Source organism: Mercenaria mercenaria, chromosome 17 (genome assembly GCF_021730395.1).
Source record: "Mercenaria mercenaria strain notata chromosome 17, MADL_Memer_1, whole genome shotgun sequence".
Taxonomy (NCBI): Eukaryota; Metazoa; Mollusca; class Bivalvia; order Venerida; family Veneridae; genus Mercenaria; species Mercenaria mercenaria.
The window spans coordinates 47015916-47035917 of record NC_069377.1 but is presented as its reverse complement, the minus strand read 5'-3'; the positions used below and the strand labels follow the sequence as shown (position 1 = coordinate 47035917).

The window sequence follows — 20002 nt, the reverse complement described above, 5'->3', positions numbered from 1 at the left end:
CCTTGAAATGGAAAATTATCCTGTGACGACAAGCAAGAGCTAAAAGAACCATTTTCAGATTGGACCAGATGTTGTTTATTATGCATGCCGATGTACCATGTACAGGTCTTTAATAAAATTCTATTCTGTTCTGTTCTGTTATTATTAAATATTTGGACCAACAATGTTCCATGATATATAATTATAAGAAAGTTAAAAAACTTGCAATTTCAACTGTGTTGCTATGTCTATTATCAGAGAGTATCCGAATGACCTAACAAGATTGGTAAAAGCCTGCATATTTTGTATATTCTATGTGATTACTTTTAAAGTGTAAATCACCTGTTAATTAAGTATATAGGATTAATTGTTTTACTCTTCCTGTTTTATTTAAAAAAGGTATTCTTCTTCCTGGCCTTTTCGAAAAATATGAACAGAATGAATGTGAACGTAATTTTAAGATGTATATAATTCATAACATTGATTTTTTTTATCGTTTTAATTTGTTAGCATGTACACAGCACTGTGTAGCCATAGCTAGTTCCATCCATTGCTAATCAATCGTAAGCTCAGCAAAGAGGCATTTTGTTTTTAGCTCACCTGTGGATGAGCTTTTGTGATCACCCTTCGTTCATTGTCTGTTCACAATTTCTTGTGAACACGATAGAGACCGCACTTTGCAATCAATTTTAATCAAACTTGCACACAACTTGTATTGGCATAATATCTCGATTCCTTTCGAAACTTGGCCAGATCCCATCATGGGTTCAAGGGTTATTGCCCCTTAAAAGGCCAAATATATGGTATTTTGGCTTGTGAACACGATAGGGACCACATTTTGCAATAAACTTTAATCAAACTTGCACACAGCTTGTATGTGCATAATATCTCGGTTCCTTTCGAAAACTGACCAGATCAAAAGCTAAAGGCCTCATCCTATCTCCATGACACTTGGTCAGAATGGTTATCTTCATTCTTGAACCAAATTTAAAACTGGGTCATATGGGGTCAAAAACTAGGCCATCCAGTTAAATCAAAGGAAAAGCTTGTCTCTCGAGGCCACTTTTATGTCCCTATCTTCATGAAATTTGGTAAGAATGTTTATCTTGATGATTCCTAGACCAAGTGTGACACTGGCCATGTATGGTCAAAAACTAGGTCATGTGCTCAAATCAAAAGAAAAGCTTGTTAACACTCCAAGAGGCCATATTTATGACCTTATCTTCATGAAATTTGGTAAGAATGTTTATCTTGATTATTTCTAGGCCAAGTTCGAAACTGGTTTATGTGGGGTCAAGTCCAAATTTTACAGGTGAGCGATATAGGGTCATCATCACCCTCTTGTTGTGATGTTTGAATGAAATTTATATTACATCTGAATATGTAAATGAACAATTTTAAGCATGGTTTTTCATATCTTAGTTCTTCACAATTTTATAAACCGAAAGTAATGAAGTAACTTCATTGTTCTTGATAACATAGAATAAAGCCTATGTATGCGTTACTGATGTTCATGTGTTTACTAAATGGCAATGTCACAATCTTTCTAAAATGAAATTCAATTGTTACAATGTTTACAATGAAACAATTCCAATAATGTCTTCACAAACTGTGAGAATTTTTAATAAAATCTGCAATGTAGTGCAAAAAATGCGATTTTCCTGTAACTCCAATTACAAAATCTTGCTTAAGGTCCAGATTCATTCAAATCAGTCTAGTAAAAAATGCAAGAATGAGAATTATATATATTTTGTGACTTTTTCTTAGTATGTCCTGAAATTCTAAAACGGAGTGTTTTTATCAAATTCTACATTGTGGATTATACTTTAACTTCAGTGTGCAGAACTACCGAAATTGAATCCACAAACATGTGTATTCGTTTTGTTATTTTAACAAAATAATTGTTACATAATGCAAATTCATGTCAGTAGAGGTAATTTATCAATTTACATGAACCAGTGTACGACATGTTTTTGTTCCGAAATTTCTATTACGTGTTTCAAGAATAGAGTATAGATAATTTAAGGCGTTGACTTTATTTCTTTTCTTTTTTCTTTTTGAACTTTCTCTATAATTTACAAGGAAAATGTTTTTTAAGATGCTTTCAACATGAGCATTTTAGTATACGATCTTTATTAGGGAATAAATGCAGTGCATATCTACATTATTTGTTTTTGTGTAAGGTGAAACCACTGTTTAACAGAGTTTTATAATAAAACAGAGCAGAATAGAATTTAGAAAACCTGTACGTGGTACATCGGCATACATAATAAACAACATCTGGTCCAGTCTGAAAATGGTTTCTTTTATCCAATTATAGATTATATCTTCAATAAATGACAGACAGACAGACATACTTAATACATGTATATGGATGAAATATAACGATAAGCATATTCTTCAGACTGACATCTATTTATAAAACATGTTGTTTTTATAAAGTCGCAGCAAGATCTACCTTATTTGATTGATAGACAGGCAAACAGGCATACAAATGTAGAAATTTGAATAGCATATATAGGTATTTTCAATAAAGTCTTCTTACTATCAAATTTCCTGATGGAAGCTATTATATACTAATGATAGGACCCATTATATTTCATAGGTTTTAAATATTTTGCACAAAATTGATTAAAGTGGATGTTGATTAATTTTGTCTAATATCCACTTATCAAGTTTTCTGAAAAAAAAAATGGGCAAATTTAAAAGACATGCAGTTAAATGCACATGCATGCACTATAAACAGCACACTATAATTTTATACATGTTATTCGTTTATTCCTACATCAAGGAAAATCTGGCCTAAGCTTATCAACACTGTTACATGTGATTTATTGCTTTTTATTGGCTGCATGCTGGTAAACTGGCCATCACTTCAATTACCATGTAATTGGAGCCTCCTAGGGTGCGAGTAGTTTCTACTCTCTCTCCGGGTCTGTTCCAGTAACTGTTTTACTTTGATGGGGACATGGGGACCTGGGGACCTCAAATACAGAAACACAGGAACTGTTACTAAAAATAAAATTAAATATAAAGTTCACTCATGTTTAGCCTAAATTGAAGATCTGGGGACTGGAGACCTGGGGACCTCAATCCAGGAGATACAAAGATACTGGCAGTATTCATGTAAAATATGTATGTATAATACACCATATAATTTAAACAATATTACAATGTTAAACATTGAAATAATTCATAGTGAAAGGAATATATAAATATATTATTTAAGTCCAGATAATTTAAATATCTACATAGTGGTTGGGATGGGGATGAAACATATATAGGGTAAGCTTAAATTTGGTGTAGTCTTACACGAAGTTCTAGCCGTAAAAACATACTAGAAAAAAAGGAAAATAAGGAAAAAAAAGTTTGGTCCCAGTAGGGCTTGAACCTACGCCCCCCTAAGAATTGCAGTAAAAGTAGGTTTATCGTAGGAATTGAATACTCTTCAAAAAGGAGGTTCTCTATTAGTGATCTAATACCTTAAGAACATATGTTCAAGTCACATGGATATTACTTGCATACAGGATAAAATTAAAAAATTCTCTGTAAGATTCCGCAACTTTATCAAAAAATATTCAAAAACTTCTACTTACAGTGTATAGCTGGTAGACCGGGTTTTTGTTAACTTTAGATCTATCACATGTATAATAGTTTCCTTTACTTCACATATATGCAGCTAGAAATCTGGCCAAGAGAGTAAAATTAACCACATTTTCTGGGATTTCTTGCATAACCCGGGTTAACGAGAGTTCATGTTCTGGAAGGCATGTTCTAATCTCTGGCCTGGCCCGACCTGGCCTGGCCCGGCCCGATGAGTCCAATTTTCGACTTGACCTTTTTAAAAGGTGAAAGTGATTTCTATAGCATCTTTAAAATCTGACTTTTGGAACTTATTAATTGAGGAATAAGTTTTGATATTTCAGACATTATATAAATACATTTTGTATTCCCACTCTGTAAAATTATACACCTGGGAATAATTAAGCCTGTAGCTAACATAACTATTAAGTCTAATTTAAAGGTGATGCCTGATTAATTGTTATGACTATTATCAGGGGATCTCCACCTCAATTGACTCTTGACTGGTTTTCCCCCAACTGAATAACCTAACTAATTATTGTTATTTTGTCTATTGAGGATTATTTAGTACTGTCCGAAATTATTGAACTAGCACTCAAGAATATTCCCCGTATGCTTCCGTAAATAAATTTTCGGTGCCCAAACATAAATAAAAATAAAAATATTGTAAACCAAATAAAATTTGAGCCGTGCCATGAGAAAACCAACGTAGTGGCTTTGCGACCCGCATCCGCGCAGTCTGGTCAGGATCCATGCTGTTCGCTAACAGTATCTCTAATTCCAATAGGCTTTGAAAGCGAACAGCGAGGATCCTGACCAGACTTCGCGGATGCGCAGGCTGGTCTGGATTCATGCTGGTCGCAAAGCCACTGTTGGTTTTTTCATGGCACGGCTCATATAAATATTTCTTTACCGCCAGGTCGTACATGCAGATATAGTTGTGCTGACAAAACGTTCAGCTACCAATCTCGGGACTGTGAGTTCGAGACACCTGTTTGACCATTTTCGTTATCATTTTTTTAAAAATTTCATCTGTAAACTTAGAATGCAGGAAAATTGTCACTTATCGTGATTTATTGTTTATTTATTGAAAGAAATACACAAATATTTGACATTCTTCTACATACAAGTTATTACCATAAAATGTTGTAAGAATAAAAACTATCGATAAAATGACATACTGATTTAATGAAAACAATCTGAATTGAAATAGAACCCAAGGTAACATGCGTGAAAGTAGGAGAACTTATCACTACGCCACTGTGCCACTGGTAAACTTTGCATGTTATTTTGGTCAATTTAGATATTTCAGGTTACAAATATGGTGTAAAATAAAGAAAACGCCCGAAAATATTGGCGAAGATTAATGAGTGGCACCTGTCAGTACTAACGGACAACAACTTTCAATTTCTAAAATAATGCTATCTCCGTTCTAGGATCTGGGATAGTATGATGCGGGGAAGCGATAAATAAATTTTGTAGTTTAGGTTATAAAAATACTGAATATTTTTGTAAGACTGTTTTTATATTGATCTAAGTATGTGAAAAGAAATCCTACAAAGTTTTGTGAAACAGGCTCAGGAGCATCTTTTAGCGTTATATATCTATTAGAAATAACATAAACACAATGCACCATTTTTTTTTTTGTGCAAGAAAAATATCAATAATCTAAAATGCCAACACCCTGACAATGAGTTAGAGGTCCCACAATGAATATTATTTTCATTACTCTTCCATAAATTGAACATCAGCTTAATTAAACCAAACACACATTAAAAGTTCAACTGAACAGTTAATAGGTCAGCTAAGGATAGTAGGGACACAACCTGTAATTACAATTCCCAAAGAGATGCATTCACTGCATGCAAATATTCAGTTATATTGCAGCAGGTAAACTTATCAATAAAATTAGCCATTAGTTTTAAAACCAAGTGTCAAAATTGACTTTAAATAATTTGATCACAGAAAAAATAGGTAGTTATCATTTAGTTACACCATTTTCTTCAGTGCAAATCTGTATTTCAAATAAGATGAATGACAGCTAATTAATGATTCTCCAGAGGACTGGTTTCTCATTTGTTTGACCTGCAGCAAGTAAACAATACAGGTTAATACTGCCTGCTACTGTAATTGTATATTTAGATTTTATGCCATTCATTTCTCTATGTACAATAAAATCTGGCCTGGCCTGGCCCGGCCCAGTCGAAAATTGGGCTCATCGGGCCAGGCCAGGCCAGGCCAGGCCAGAGATTAGAACATGCCGTTCTGGAATACTCAACAGATTTATTGTAAACATTTTATGACTGTAGAAAAGTAGATATTTGTTATAGAGTTAGAGTGGGTTCTTTTTCATTTTTTTTTTTCACATTTTTTTTCAAGGTAGTAGATTTGAAAATGTCATTACGGCTGCAGTTAAGTTTAATTAGCCCAAATTTAACTGATTATGAATTGGTGCAGAAAAGTATTTAATTATTTATCAAATATTGCATGTTACACATACACAGCGTGTATACCTGTAGGGGCTTATGATAAAACAGTCACCTGTAAAATATATAATTATTATATCATAACATGGACTTCTAATAGGTCAACGTTAGGCCAACGATGTTTTCTCTGTATAAGTCTTTGTCTGAAAATCAATATTGGGCCAATGCAGAGATATCTGTGACTGAAATTCAAAGTTGGTTCAACGTTGGCCCAACGGCTGTATTTACAATACTTATTAATCATTGTTGGGCCAACATTGGCCCAACAACGATTATCCTTTGACGGTTTTCCGTCGTTGGCCCAATGACTTCATGTTTATAGGGAAACCCCAGTGGAATTTCTTTCACATGCATAATTACTTCTATGAATAGGACTTTATCTTCACTTGAACCTCTGCGTCCCCAACCCCACCCCACCCCCACCCCCAGACACCGAAACTTAATCAAACACACACACGCACGCACGCACGCACACCCCGAAACTTAATTAAATGCATAAATTATCAGTCATATTAACAAGCCTGCGGACACTTCCCTTTCTGACAAGCAAATAAAATTGAAAAGAAAACAAACAAAAATCAAAACAAAAACATGATAGCGCCATGTTTGTAAAAGGTCACGAGAGAAAAATTATATGAAATTATTTTGATAAAGCCAACAGTTTCTGATAGGATTTAAAAAAACACCCACTAAATAGAGAAAGCGTGAAGCAATATTTTTAACGAATAGGAATAATTTGACCACTCTTAACTAAAAGAAACTATTTCGATTTTTTTACAAGCAGATTTTTATATTTCCATTCATAAAAATTCATATAGGTAAATTCACTATGTCGATTAATTTACTTTTTACGAATTTTGATTCTCCAAAGAACCTCAGAATGGGATGAAATGATTCTAATGCAAAACATGTTTTAAATTACTAAGGGGGTGGGACACGGGTCATCTAGCACTGGATCGGGTCTACCCCCTCCAACCCACCTCACTCTCTCCCCCCCCCCCCCCCCATCCCAAACCTCCCCAACATAAACTCTCTAGAAAATGGAATTAATATTTGTGTTTACTCAGCCCCATATGACAATAGGTTGGGTGGGGTCAATAACGTTTGTTTACATTTGAAATTAACGGAATTATAACAGAGAAAAGTGTACTCACATTTCTCAAAATGTCCAGTATCATGTCACTTTTAAATAAGTAACATCTCACATTCCCGAGGTTCTGTAGGCTATTTATATCTGATTAAAGGTAGATTCTCGAAAAATATACTCATTTCACTTGGATTCAAATAGGAATATATGGTGTTAGTCAGGTTACCGGGTGTGTAGTCTTAACACTCTTGGTACAATGCGTGTGTTTCCGTGTTTCAGTACAAAAGGGTTATCTCCACCTGAATAAGAATTTGGGAAGGCATTGAAATTAAGTTAAGGTGTCCAAACTCATCATAACCCAGCTCCTTGCAATCACTCAGTTAAGGACACAATTGACCCTCCAAGAAGGCACGATGTAAGAAACCACTAGTTAAGTATGATGAAGTAGTATGCCAGATTTCAGCATGTCCGAAAGCTAGATGTTATTTTCATCAGTAAGTATACACAATCGACGGCCCAAGAAGGCACGATGTAGTAAACCACTAGTCAATATTATGAAGTAGTTTATCAGATTACAGCATGTCCGAAAGCGAGACGAATATATGAATCAAGCACAATCAAACCAAACTGAATACCAAATAGAAGCATGTACATGTAAGAATGCAAGATGGTTTTACGAATGGCAAAATCAAACAGTCAACTTGTCAGACAGAGACATGCGTACGCAACACGGCAATATGCAATTGTTGCCTTAATATTGTTCCATACAATATCACTGATCGAAGTGATTGAATATCTTAAAACATTGTTATATAACACATTATGTTACAACATTGTTCTGTCATATTTTTAAGTTAAAGGCAGTATACTATGTGGGTTTTATCCAGGCAACGACTTGAAATTGAGGTTTTAAAAGTCAGATTCTATTTTTGAAATATTCGGAGCAGTTTTGATGCTATTAATAAGCTGCTATAAAAATGTCTGCACAACTCATTTTCAGAACGACAGCCGTTTCGTCTAAAGTGACGAATCCTATTCTAGAAATTTTATAAATTATTTCGGATTATTTTCATCTAATATTTTGAAATGATATAATATTATATAAAATCAATATATCTGTATGTAAAGTATGTACAATTCAAGTCCTTACAGGTCTTTATCATTCACTTCAAACAGGAAGCATTTGCACAGATAAACCGAAACAAACACTTCGTAGGAGTGTTTACTGAGATATGAGTAATGGTCTCCTTATGTAAAATACGTATTTTTCTTGTGTTTCTCACCAATATGCATAATTAACACTGTCGTGAAGTATTTGCAAGCACGTTTGCAAAGTGAAAACTGTTACCACTTCCGCTTGAAAATCTACGGCATTCTCTTGTTATTGTATTTTGTATTGTCCAATTTTCAGTAGTTTGAAGAATAATACCCAGTCTAACAACTTGAATTTAGATTAATTTAGAAACAGTCCGTGAGTTGTGTAGGTCTAGACTCAACTTCTACGAAATACCAAATGCATTTTGTATGATAAAATATCGATTACCGGCCTTTCACACCAAAAAAAAAAAAATCAAGTAAAGTAGCCTGGTAGATGCCTGAGGTAGTGTTATATTTTATACCTTAACAGAATCAGAACCTTGTGAACATTGTGAAAAAAATCGATTTCTGCGTCTATTATTCCCTTAATTTGGCGTGAAACAATACGCAACAGTCACTCGTATCCTACTGGCAACTACAGCTGTAAGATCATTTGAAAGCATTAAACTTAACTGAGAAATCAGCAGCAGAATCTAACTTGTCTGTCCGTGTGAGGAAATGAAATGTGATATTCGCCTTAGGTTATATTGAATGAATTTGAAGATCCCAAAATACCAGGTAACAACCCTGAGTCAAAGCATAAAGTGTTTCTACTACCGCCACACAGTACATACGAAGGTGTGAAAGTTAACCAAACCTATTTTGTTAGATCATTTTTTAAATCTGTTCTTTGCTATGAGAACTATCTTGATATATTACAACGAAATTATAGAGTTTATTTTTGTCGATTGAGAGTCTCTGCGCATCCCCTTAGAATACAAACTGGAAGATATGCAAGTAATAACATTCCACACGAACAGAGATTTGTCAATGTTGTAACCTTTTAGATTTAGGGGATGAATATAATTTCGTATGTGTATGTCCATGATTTCAAGATATACGTAAAAATACTTGAAAAAATATTATTATGTTAAACCGTCTATGTATAAATTTATCGAATTACTTAAGAGTCAAAACAGAACGGTCTTGATAAATATATCCAAATATATTAAAGAAGCTATGTCATTAAGAAACGCAATTTTTAATTCCCAATAGAGTATACATAGATAATTGTTCAGCCTCAGTAACAGTTCAATGTTTGTGTTCTTTGTGTTTTGTTGTATATATTCATTTGCCCTGTACATATTCACGTGATTATGATTACTATTTATATTGTATGTAGACAAGACGATGTACTTATGTATAAGTCTGGAATAAAACATTCTGTTCTGTTCTGTAATATAATCACTACTGTAACAGATTGTCAATAAATGGTGGTTATTATTTCCTATTTTGTTAGAAAAAATAGTATATGCAAATGCCGTTTCAACAAAGCATCATCATTAAACAATTGCGTTAAAACATAATTAAATTAACGCTGATCCTTACTTCGAATGTTCCCAAATATTAAACTGGTTCGGCCTAAATGATATTTCTATATAGTTCGTTGGATGAAGATCGTGTGTGTCATACCGCGTATCTCAGCATAAGAGGAATCATGTGGTCCATTTATATTTGTGTCGGAGTGCTCCTGACTGTTCTTTTACGCCAAAGTGCAGGTAAATCTTTTCTAATTTTTATCAAATATTTTAATCAAATTTACTCAAGGAATATTTGTTTCAGTACATATTATTATGCGGGTAATTGCCTAATGTTAAATAAATTAAGCAGATTGATGTATTTCTTAGAATTTTGAACTTAAGGATATACGAGCGAATTTTTTCTAACGTTAAGAATTTTTTCATACCCTGTGAGCTTGAAGAACATTAGTTTCTAAGACAAACAAGAGCAGAAAAACATAGGTCACCGAACTCGTTTTAATTTTATAGGGTATTTTCTTCACCCACTGTTTACGCATTTCTGAAATTTTGTAAAATTGAAAAAAAATTGGTACTTTATAAAACATATACTATCCTACTTAATCTTATAGGGATTTCAGGTCTTACAGGTTAATATGAATATATGGTGATGTCAGTATTATATAAGCATAAATGTCACTAACAAATCTCTTTAATTTTTACATGTTGACATAATTACCCCACCCACATTATTTTCAATGGAAAAAACGTATTTAGATGTACAAAATAAATTCTGACGTTAAGATTTTCAAAATATTTTGCAGCGTTAATGACGCAAAAAAAATGCTTCATAATGGAAAGAAAAAAAGTTGGGGTCACCGTGCATCTAAGAGATTTATTAAGAAAAAACTGTTAAAAAGTAGTGAATTTTGGTATTTTTTGTTCTTTTTGTTTTAATTTATATTTTCTAGATAATATAAAGTGCATCTTGAAAACTTTTATTTTATATATAGCTTAACATTATATGTATCAGTCAATAAAATATCAAAACCAAATCTGATCTACTTTAATAGATATTTGAAATTACCTATCCCTACCCCATTGTAAATATTACGTCAATTTTAGGCAAATGACAGCCAAAAATAAGGGTGAATTTTTTTTTTTTTCGTAAAAAGCATAATATGTTTGTGGTACATTATTAGCCATATTTTAATTATTTACTATTAATTTTTGGCAAAACTTTTGTTAGAAAGCAATATTCGAAGGAACATTTTTCAAAATGGCGGATATCCTGAAAAAAAAACGCTAGTACATCCTTAAGACTCACCTTAAATTAACTACAATTTTAGGTTTCATTCTTGATGGAATATGTAGTGTACTGAAAAAATACAACTTTTTTGTATCTAACACGACCCCTGCTTTTTTTTTTTTTTTTTTTTGGCACTGTTCTTCAAGAAAATATATGGTACAGGCATTTACAAAAGGCCTTGGTGTGTGCTGCGGTCGATTGAAGTTTGTCTGTTTTTTTATAAAAAAAAAATAAAGAATTAAAGCTATATAGTGTACGTCTTAAGGACACATAACTTGAACATATAGGACGGAAAAAATCACGCATTTGAACAAGGAGACAAGCATTTTATTAAAGTAAAATTATTCGTTTCCATGTGAAAATTAAAAGAAATTCGGAAACCAAGAAAAACATGATTTTATGCAAATGTCTGTTTGCAGTCAGTTGAAATTAACAAACAATATTCTTTACCATATTTTCTGAGTTATTCATTTCAAAGAACCCAGATAGCAGACATGAGTTGGCCCAACGTTGGGCCAACGGCAGACTCTTCGTTGGCCCAACGAAGATTTCCGACGTTGGCCCAACGCCATTTTGCTAATTGGCGCAACGTTGGCCCAACGGTTGGTACACCGTTGGCCCAACGACTGGAATCCTACACTCATCGTTGGCCCTCCATTGGGCCAACAACTGATATCCTACACTCATCGTTGGCCCTACATTGGGCCAACAACTGATATCCTACACTCATCGTTGGTCCTCCATTGGGCCAACAGCATTTTTTCGTCTATCACGGTTGGTCCAACGTTGGGCCAACTCTGTTTCTTTGTTGGCCAAAGATGGATGCCAACGCTATCCCAACGATTACGAAATTGAAAAAAGACTAAAACTAGCATTGTTTAAAAGATGTTTTATTTTCAAATAGTTGTGATTTTGTTAACATTTAACAAAAAGAAATCTAACATTTATTTAAAGTTTGTTTGCAATTTTCCTGAAGAAATGTAACAGAATATTTCATCACTACAACATGTAAAATATTGATTCCAGTCTTTTATAAATCTAAATATTTTTCTTATTTCAGTCACTAATTAAATCCTACTAAAGTGAATTACTGTCTGTATATTAACTCATTATATATCCAAGTTCTGTTTGTTTGTTTTCTTTTCTCACTGAAGTTGCAGCTTTTTATATTTTTATTTTTTCCTGTGCACCACAGTGCTAGGCACTCCATTATTACTCCTTTGAACAGCACCCTGTAAAAAACAAAAATCATAATGTTGATTAAACCATCTACGTCAAATTGATAACAATAACTAATGTAAGAAATTAATTTTTGTCTGCATTTAACCGAGACAAATATGCTAGATTTAACAAGAAAATGAGTTATTCTATTTACAGAATTTAATACTCAACACAAGTGCCATCCGCCAGCTTTAGATATTAGTATTTAACGTATGTTCAAGTCATAAGGATATAACATGTAAACAGGACATAAAAAGAAATTTTGTATAAGTTTCCATAACTTTAACAAAAAATATTTAAAAAAAACACTTCTACTTACAGTTTGTAGCTGGAAGACCGGGTTTTTGTTAAATCTAGACCTATCACATGTATAATAGTTTCCTTTACTTCACATGTCTATAAAGCTAGAAATCTGGCCTAGAGAGTAAAATTAACCACATTTTCTGAGATTTCTTACATAACTCGGGTTAACGAGAGTTCATGTTCTGGAATATTCAACAGATTTATTGTAAACATTTTATGATTGTATAAAATTAGATATTTGTTATAGAGTTAGTAAGGGTTCTTTCAATACTTTTTTTCACAATTTTTTCAAGGTAGTAGATTTGAAATAGTTCAAAATATCATTACGGCTGCAGATAAGTTTTTAGTTTAATTAGCCCAAATTTAACTGATTACGAATTGGTGCAGAAAAGTGTTTAATAATTAATTAAATATTGCATGTTACAGCTACACAACCTGTGTATACCTGTGGGGGCTTGTGATAAAACAGTGACCTGTAAAATATACAATTATTATATTATTACTTCTAATGGACCAACGTTGGCCCAACGTTGGGCCAACGATGTTTTCTCTGTATAAGTCTTTCCCTGAAAATCAATATCGGGCCAATGCAGAGATATCTGTGACTGAAATTTAAAGTTGGTTCAACGTTGGCCCAACAGCTGTATTTACAATACTTATTAATCATTGTTGGGCCAACAGTGGCCCAACAACGATTATCCTTTGACGGTTTTTCGTCGTTGGCCCAATGACTTCATGTTTACAGGGAACTATTAAGAACCTCGCTTTGCTTTGCATGTCTTATAAGAATTCAACTGAATGGTGTTTAACTCCTTTCGCTTCCTAATGATTTCGCTAAATACTTTGATAATTTAAATACAGGACTGGAAACCGGAAGAACGGGGACATTAAAGGACAGAACTTCATTGTATAAGGCACTTGCAGCCGACTATCAGAAAGACCTGATCCCAGATGGGCCCAACGGTGGACCTATTGTCGTATCTCACCACCTCTTCATACGGAGAGTTGCCGCTCTGGTAAAACTGGCTTTTGTGATACTTCATTTCCTCTACATATAGAGAGTTGCCGCTCTGGTATTACTAACATTTTTATAAACATACAGATTGCAACTGCGATATAACAAGCATTTATCATACTTCACTCTTCTAAATACGGAGAGTTGCCATTCTGGTATTACTAGCATTTATCGTAGTTCACTTCCTGTACATACTGAGAGTTGCCCGGTTCTGGTATAACCGACATTTATCGTACTACACTTATTCTACATACAGAGTGGTGTCTCTTTGGTATAACCGGCTTTCATCATACTTCACTTCCTCTAAATACAGAAAGCTGTCGCTCTTATATAACCGGCTTTCATCCAACATCACTTCCTCTACATACAGAGATATGTCGCTCTTGTGTAACCGGCATTCAGAGAATTACAGCTTTTGTATAAACGGGGTTCATCGTACTTCACTTCCTCTACATACAGAGAGTTGCCACTCTTGTTTAACCGACATGTATCGCACTTCGAAATTCACTTCTTCTACGCTCTGGTATAACCGGCATTCATCGTACTTCACTTCCTCTACATACAGATAGATTTCCGCTCAGGTGTAACTGGCATTTAATGTACTTCACTTCCCTTTACACACGAGGAGATGCTAGCCTTTATTGTTTATCTACTTTACTTCATAACGAAGGTTGCCGCTCTGGTAGCACGACCATTCATATTAATAAGTTCTGTATAAAAAACATTCTACAGTGTAGAAATGCCAACAAAATTTAAATCGGGGAAAAGTTTTTAAATGAACTTACCTGGTGTTTCTATACCTTTTCATTCATTACTTTCTTTACTTTCGTTTATTGCAAGAATGCCGTGAAACATAAATAGAGCTTATAAAACACATGCAGAGTTTCAAGCTACTCGCCCACAGTTTGGGAGAAAATTTTCAACATGTTCATTTCAACCAAGTTTGGCATAGTATGTAAAGTGGGTGAAAATAAAATTTTGATATTGTTAAAAATGCAAGAATAATGTAAAATTTCTGCATTATTTGAAAAGCGTTGCAACGGTTTACTACGTTCTGCACAATATTTTAGGTTATTTATAAGAATATATGAGCCGTGCCATGGGAAAACCAACATAGTGGGTGTGCGACCAGCATGGATCCAGACCAGCCTGCGCATCCGCGCAGTCTGGTCAGGCTCCATGCTGTTCGCTTTTAAAGCCTATTGGAATTGGAGAAACTGTTAGCGAACAGCATTGATCCTGACCAGACTGCGCGGATGCGCAGGCTGGTCTGGATCCTTGCTGGTCGCATACCCACTATGTTGGTTTTCCCATGGCACGGCTCATATTACAAAATTCCCATGTCAATAAGTTTGTACCACCAGTCACTTTAAGAGTACTCACTTTTTATGGAGTTTTGAAAGAAATTATTCCTCGTCTAAAATGTATGGATTAGTCCCTTTAAAACCTCCGTAATGCGTTGGGGCATCTATGGTCAAATAGCTAAGGTCGTGGACTCTAAAACACATACTCCTCACCAATGTGTGTCCTAAACCTCGCTTGTGAATATCTTAATACGAGGAAGCCATCCAGATGGCTTACGGAAGGTCGGAGGTTCTGCCGAGGGGCCCGCCTATGCCTGAAAAAAATACCAGAGGGGCGCCTCTGGCTCCAATATCACGAAAAAACTTAAGTAATTGCTTAGCTAAGTATGTTATTTCAAATGCTTGTTTCTGTTCTTTATGCGTCTTCCATGTTGGCTTTTTTATCTATATCAGAACCCTGTTAGACTATTTCATAGATCAAAACACAACAATTCTATTTTTACAGAAAACGAGGCATAGAAATAAGAAACATAGTTAAACAAATACTTAAGTTCCTTAAATCGTGCTTACATAGAAATATCATATTTGTGAGACTAAAATAAGTACTGCAGACAAGTACTTCTAACCACAGTAAATTTTAGTTATAAATACAATGTTATAGAAAAAATCAACACTAAATAATTATAACTTAGGCAATACCATATGATTTTAAAATAACAGACTTAACTAAGTAATTACTTAAGTTTTTTCGTGAAATTGGGACCAGAGGTCCGCTTCTCCATCACCCAAAGCTGAGGAAGTCGCTGTATGACCTAAAATTAGTCGGCCGAACAAAACAATCAAACAATAGCATGCTATATACATATGACAGTTTGCAGGCATACAATGGACTATTTTAGTTTATCTTAGGACTTCAATTACAGGAAAACGGAGTGTTAACCCTGGAAACCTGGGAGGATGTGAGGTGGAATGATCCTAGACTGAAGTGGGACAGTAAGAAGTATAATATTAACATGTTTAATCTGCCAAGCAGGTTAATTTGGCAGCCGGATGTCATGCTTGTTAACAGGTTGGTAAATGGTATATTAGTTCTCACAGCTAGTAGTAACATAATGTTTTTGTTCTTCAGTCAGTTTGATAGTGCTTTGAGATTTTGATTTCATGTGAATAAACCTCGTTCTCTCTACGTCATATAATAGGGTTATTATAATAGTAGTGCGATCTGGGGTGCTGTATTCGGCTCGAGTGTATTTTGCAAGATTTGATCTCACGAGACGCGCGAGCGCCGAGTATGATCCAACCTTGCAAATCCACGAGAGTCGAATACAAATCCCAGATTTAGCTCCTGTTATAATGACCCTTTTATTATATACCTCCACCTTTTAGTTTTGTTATCGAACGAAATCTGCATGTTTGCCGATGATAAAATAGAACTGAGTGAAGTTTTTTATGTGCGCTATTTATAGAACTATGTCAGGTCATGCATATTAAATGAGAGTAGTTCGGTAACATCAAATACAAAAGGTACAATACGGATTTTTTTCTGCCTATATAGAATAAATTGCAAGATCAACATCGGGTCTGGTCATTACGATGATAATCAACCACCAAAATTGTACTTTCCATCGGACTGCCAACATGTTTCTGTAACTTACCTAGAAATCTAATGATGTAATGCTTTCGTGACATTCCGTATTTAATAAAACATGGTTACAAGAAAATTAAGTAGTCAGCAAAATCTTATCCTTTTGTGCTGTTAAAAGTTAAGAATTTGATGTGTTTTACTGGCAAAATTGAAAGAACCTGAAAATGTTATTGTAAATATAAATCGTTGTAAATGAGATTTCATCGTTGAGATGTCATTGTAAATGATAAGTCGCAGAATCACAAAGTGGCATTTTGATAAAACTGACAATATAATTATGCGCTATCGCATTGGCCTAGAATAGAGAAGAAAAAACTGTGTCACGCATAATGCTTCTAGTTGTTCTTTAAATACACTACATGCTGTAATACATTATGTATATATTTTTATGTCTTGTAAGCCATTTAAAATTAGATTGTCTAGTCAATTTCTAACGTTCCTAGTCACGTCTTTTGCCCCCGCCTTAATAATCAGATTCTAATTCACCTACTGTTGCAAACTGGGCGGTCGGTAGCTCCTTTTTGTGGATCCCTCAGTGGCGTTTTTTCTTTGCCTTGTTTTGTAAAAAAAAAAACATGTTGCTCTTTTAGTTTTTGGTATTTTTATGATAAACTGTGGCTCTTTGGTTTTATGGTATTTTTATAATAAATACCCATCACGCAATCTGTCTGGGTTTTTTTAAATGTTTTTTTTTTTTTTTTTTTACAAACAAGCTGCTCCAGTGGGTGGATTGTTATCATGCTCTGTCCGCGACCAGAAAGCCATAAAAAGCATTATTTTAAAATTTCAGGGCAGACCGATATAACGGCGATACTTCTGGCGATATTCACGCTATCGTCACGTCCGATGGGAACGTGACATTCGTACCGCCAAAAGTCACAAAGGCATTTTGTCAGTTTGATGAGAATTCTGTGTTTGAGAAAAACGAAGTCATCTGTACCCTGACATACATGTCCTGGACGCATCACCTTCGAGACCTGGACATCCGTGTAGATAGGGAGCCCAAAGTGCTCCTCAATACAAACCCATACTGGAAAATTACACAAATCAGCACAGCACGGAAAGTACACAAGTATTCCTTTGATCCAGACGAGAAATTTGTAGACGTACACTATATGATCCAGCTGAAGCGATTGAAATAAATATGACAATTTCACTTGGATCCTGACAACATTTCTACCCTTCTGCTTTAACGAATACTCTTTGTTCGTGTAATTATGTCTTTGTAAATGTAGTCACACTGCATGGGTTGCTAAATGATCCTTAAGAATAGCATACAAAAAAGAAACAGAATATTTTAGGACTATAACTACCAAGGTACCGGATGCATTTAAATATATTTACAACGTTCATAAATATGAGAAAGGGGAGAGGGCAACTTAAAAAAAACTTGAACATTTTCTTGGCTCTGAAATGCTTCTCATGGAAAAATGAAACAAAATTATTTATTGGTGCAAGCATATTTCAGACAAATATCAAATCTGATGAAGAAATAAATCTGGACTAGTCAAAGCAAAAAATAAGTAAATAAATAAATAAATAAATAAATAAATAAATAAATAAATAAAATAAAAACAACAGTATCAGATGTTTCATGTGTAAAGACTAACTGCATTTCGTACTATACACTCATGCATTTATATTTATGTTATACCCATGAACCATTGTGTTTGTGTTATCTTGTTAAAAAAATCTGTCCTTTTCTGTTATTTTCAATAAATATTCTAAAAAAAATGCGTCTTTATTTATATATATAAGATAGTTATTATTTATCAGCGCCCCTCATCCCATGTTAAACAGGTAGTACAGCACAATATTTTTCTAATTGTGAGGTAACATGGTAACATCAATAGTCATGTCATGTGACCATAATAGACTTCGGGTATGCGAGAATGCTAACAGGGGACTTGGTGGCACCAGAGGTTAAGTACCGTCTGATGTAGTGTAAGCTTCGCGGCTGTACATGCCCTGCCCAACACACAGAGTTTACATATTGAACCATATCCATAATGTAGCCGAACAATGTCCCGTGATCCTCACACTGTTGCTCTTACCTTCGTAAGTACATCAGCAGTGTTTGTTAAATTTGTATAATGAACTTGTCCGTTGTTCAATTTGGACAGTACCATTAACTGTTCAATGGGGTGCTTACCAAACCAAAAGATACTGACTGAATGGCGAATAGTGCAGACCATGATCGGACTGCACGGAAGTGCAGGCTGGTCATGATCTACACTGGTCGTAAAGGCAGATTCAATCGTGTCCAGAATGATAAGGGGTTAATGCTAGCAACACTATTACAAAACATAACAATCCTATAACAAATCGGGTTAGCGAGAAGTTTGTGCAGGGTTACTTAAACCTTTAATATGACTTTGTGCGTTTTCTGGCGTGAGAAAAAGTCTGTCATGTTGAAGTATACTTTATTTACTGGACTAAACAGATTTTCACTCATATATATTAGGTCCTAAGTTTCTTGCTTCTTGTCCAGTAGACTCTTGTTATAAAAATTTACAGGAATATGTAAAAAAAATTACACACGCATTACATTAATTGAGGACTTTGTCATTGGAGTTGGGGCATTAATCGATAAATTTTGTAAAATATGTTTAGAATTTTTCTGTCACTTTACAACAAATGAAGACAGCATTAGTTGATGGCCGTTTTGTTCTGCATTTTGCAATTTTCACGTTTTATTAATGACAGTGTGTAAACATGTTTAGACTGGCAATCACTACAGGTGAAAATAGTAAAATGCAGAACAACAAAAATATTAGAACTTTACATTTTATGTTTCTGTAACTTACATATTCAAGATACTTGTGGGTTCAAATACTAACGAACTTCAAGTTTTTTCACATTTTATCATTTAATACTCGTATTGCTGATGTTCTCTAGTACAACTGATGAAAATTCTGTGAGCCCTTTTTCTGGAAAGAATTTAGGCATAGTGACAGAAAACCGCAATGAAATTTCTTTCACATTGCATAATTACTTCTACGACTAAATTTCATCAAATTCCAACAAAATTAGATGTCGTTTGAAGAAAAATATATAACGAACGGACGAAGGGCAGTGATAGGTCACAAAAGTCCACCTCGGTATAGGGTCAAAGCCACAGTATTTGGTCCCATATTTCAATCTTTTACCTCTCCTTTTGTTCCAGGAGTCAATTCCACATGTCAGCTGGACATCGCATTTATTCTAAACTAGTGTTAGCTTCAAGTCTTACTGCATGGAAAGAAAGTTTTGAATGCCTTCATTTACAGTTTTGTCAAAGAAAATGTCCGATTTGTGTAACACATATAAAATGTTAATTAACCCTTACCCTGCTAAATTTCTAAAATGGACTGGTCCATCGTTCAATTTGGGCAACACCATTTATTTTTCGAAGGGGTGTTCACTGAAAATTTACTGACTGAATAGCAAACAGTGCAGACCATGATCAGCCTGCAAGGATGTGCAGGCTGATCTTGG

At 34.4% G+C, this 20002-nt stretch overlaps 1 protein-coding gene across 1 annotated transcript; it reads left to right on the top strand.

The window, feature by feature from the left end:
- Positions 1 to 9832: 9832 nt before the first annotated feature.
- Positions 9833 to 18077, top strand: LOC123535614 (neuronal acetylcholine receptor subunit alpha-10-like). The gene is made up of 4 exons (XM_045318330.2): positions 9833 to 9989; positions 13423 to 13577; positions 15804 to 15949; positions 17316 to 18077. Exons 1-4 carry the CDS (start codon positions 9857 to 9859, stop codon positions 17665 to 17667), a joined length of 786 nt encoding a protein of 261 aa, XP_045174265.2. The 5' UTR covers positions 9833 to 9856; the 3' UTR covers positions 17668 to 18077.
- Positions 18078 to 20002: the final 1925 nt, after the last annotated feature.

What these genes read in the sequence shown, in the direction of transcription:
- LOC123535614 (XM_045318330.2), top strand. Translation starts at nt 9,857, where the DNA reads ATGATATTTCTATATAGTTCGTTGGATGAAGATCGTGTGTGTCATACC. An exon ending in TACGGAGAGTTGCCGCTCTG is followed by an intron (nt 13,578 to 15,803) that starts GTAAAACTGGCT and finishes CTTCAATTACAG; the next exon opens with GAAAACGGAGTGTTAACCCT. An exon ending in GATGTCATGCTTGTTAACAG is followed by an intron (nt 15,950 to 17,315) that starts GTTGGTAAATGG and finishes TTAAAATTTCAG; the next exon opens with GGCAGACCGATATAACGGCG.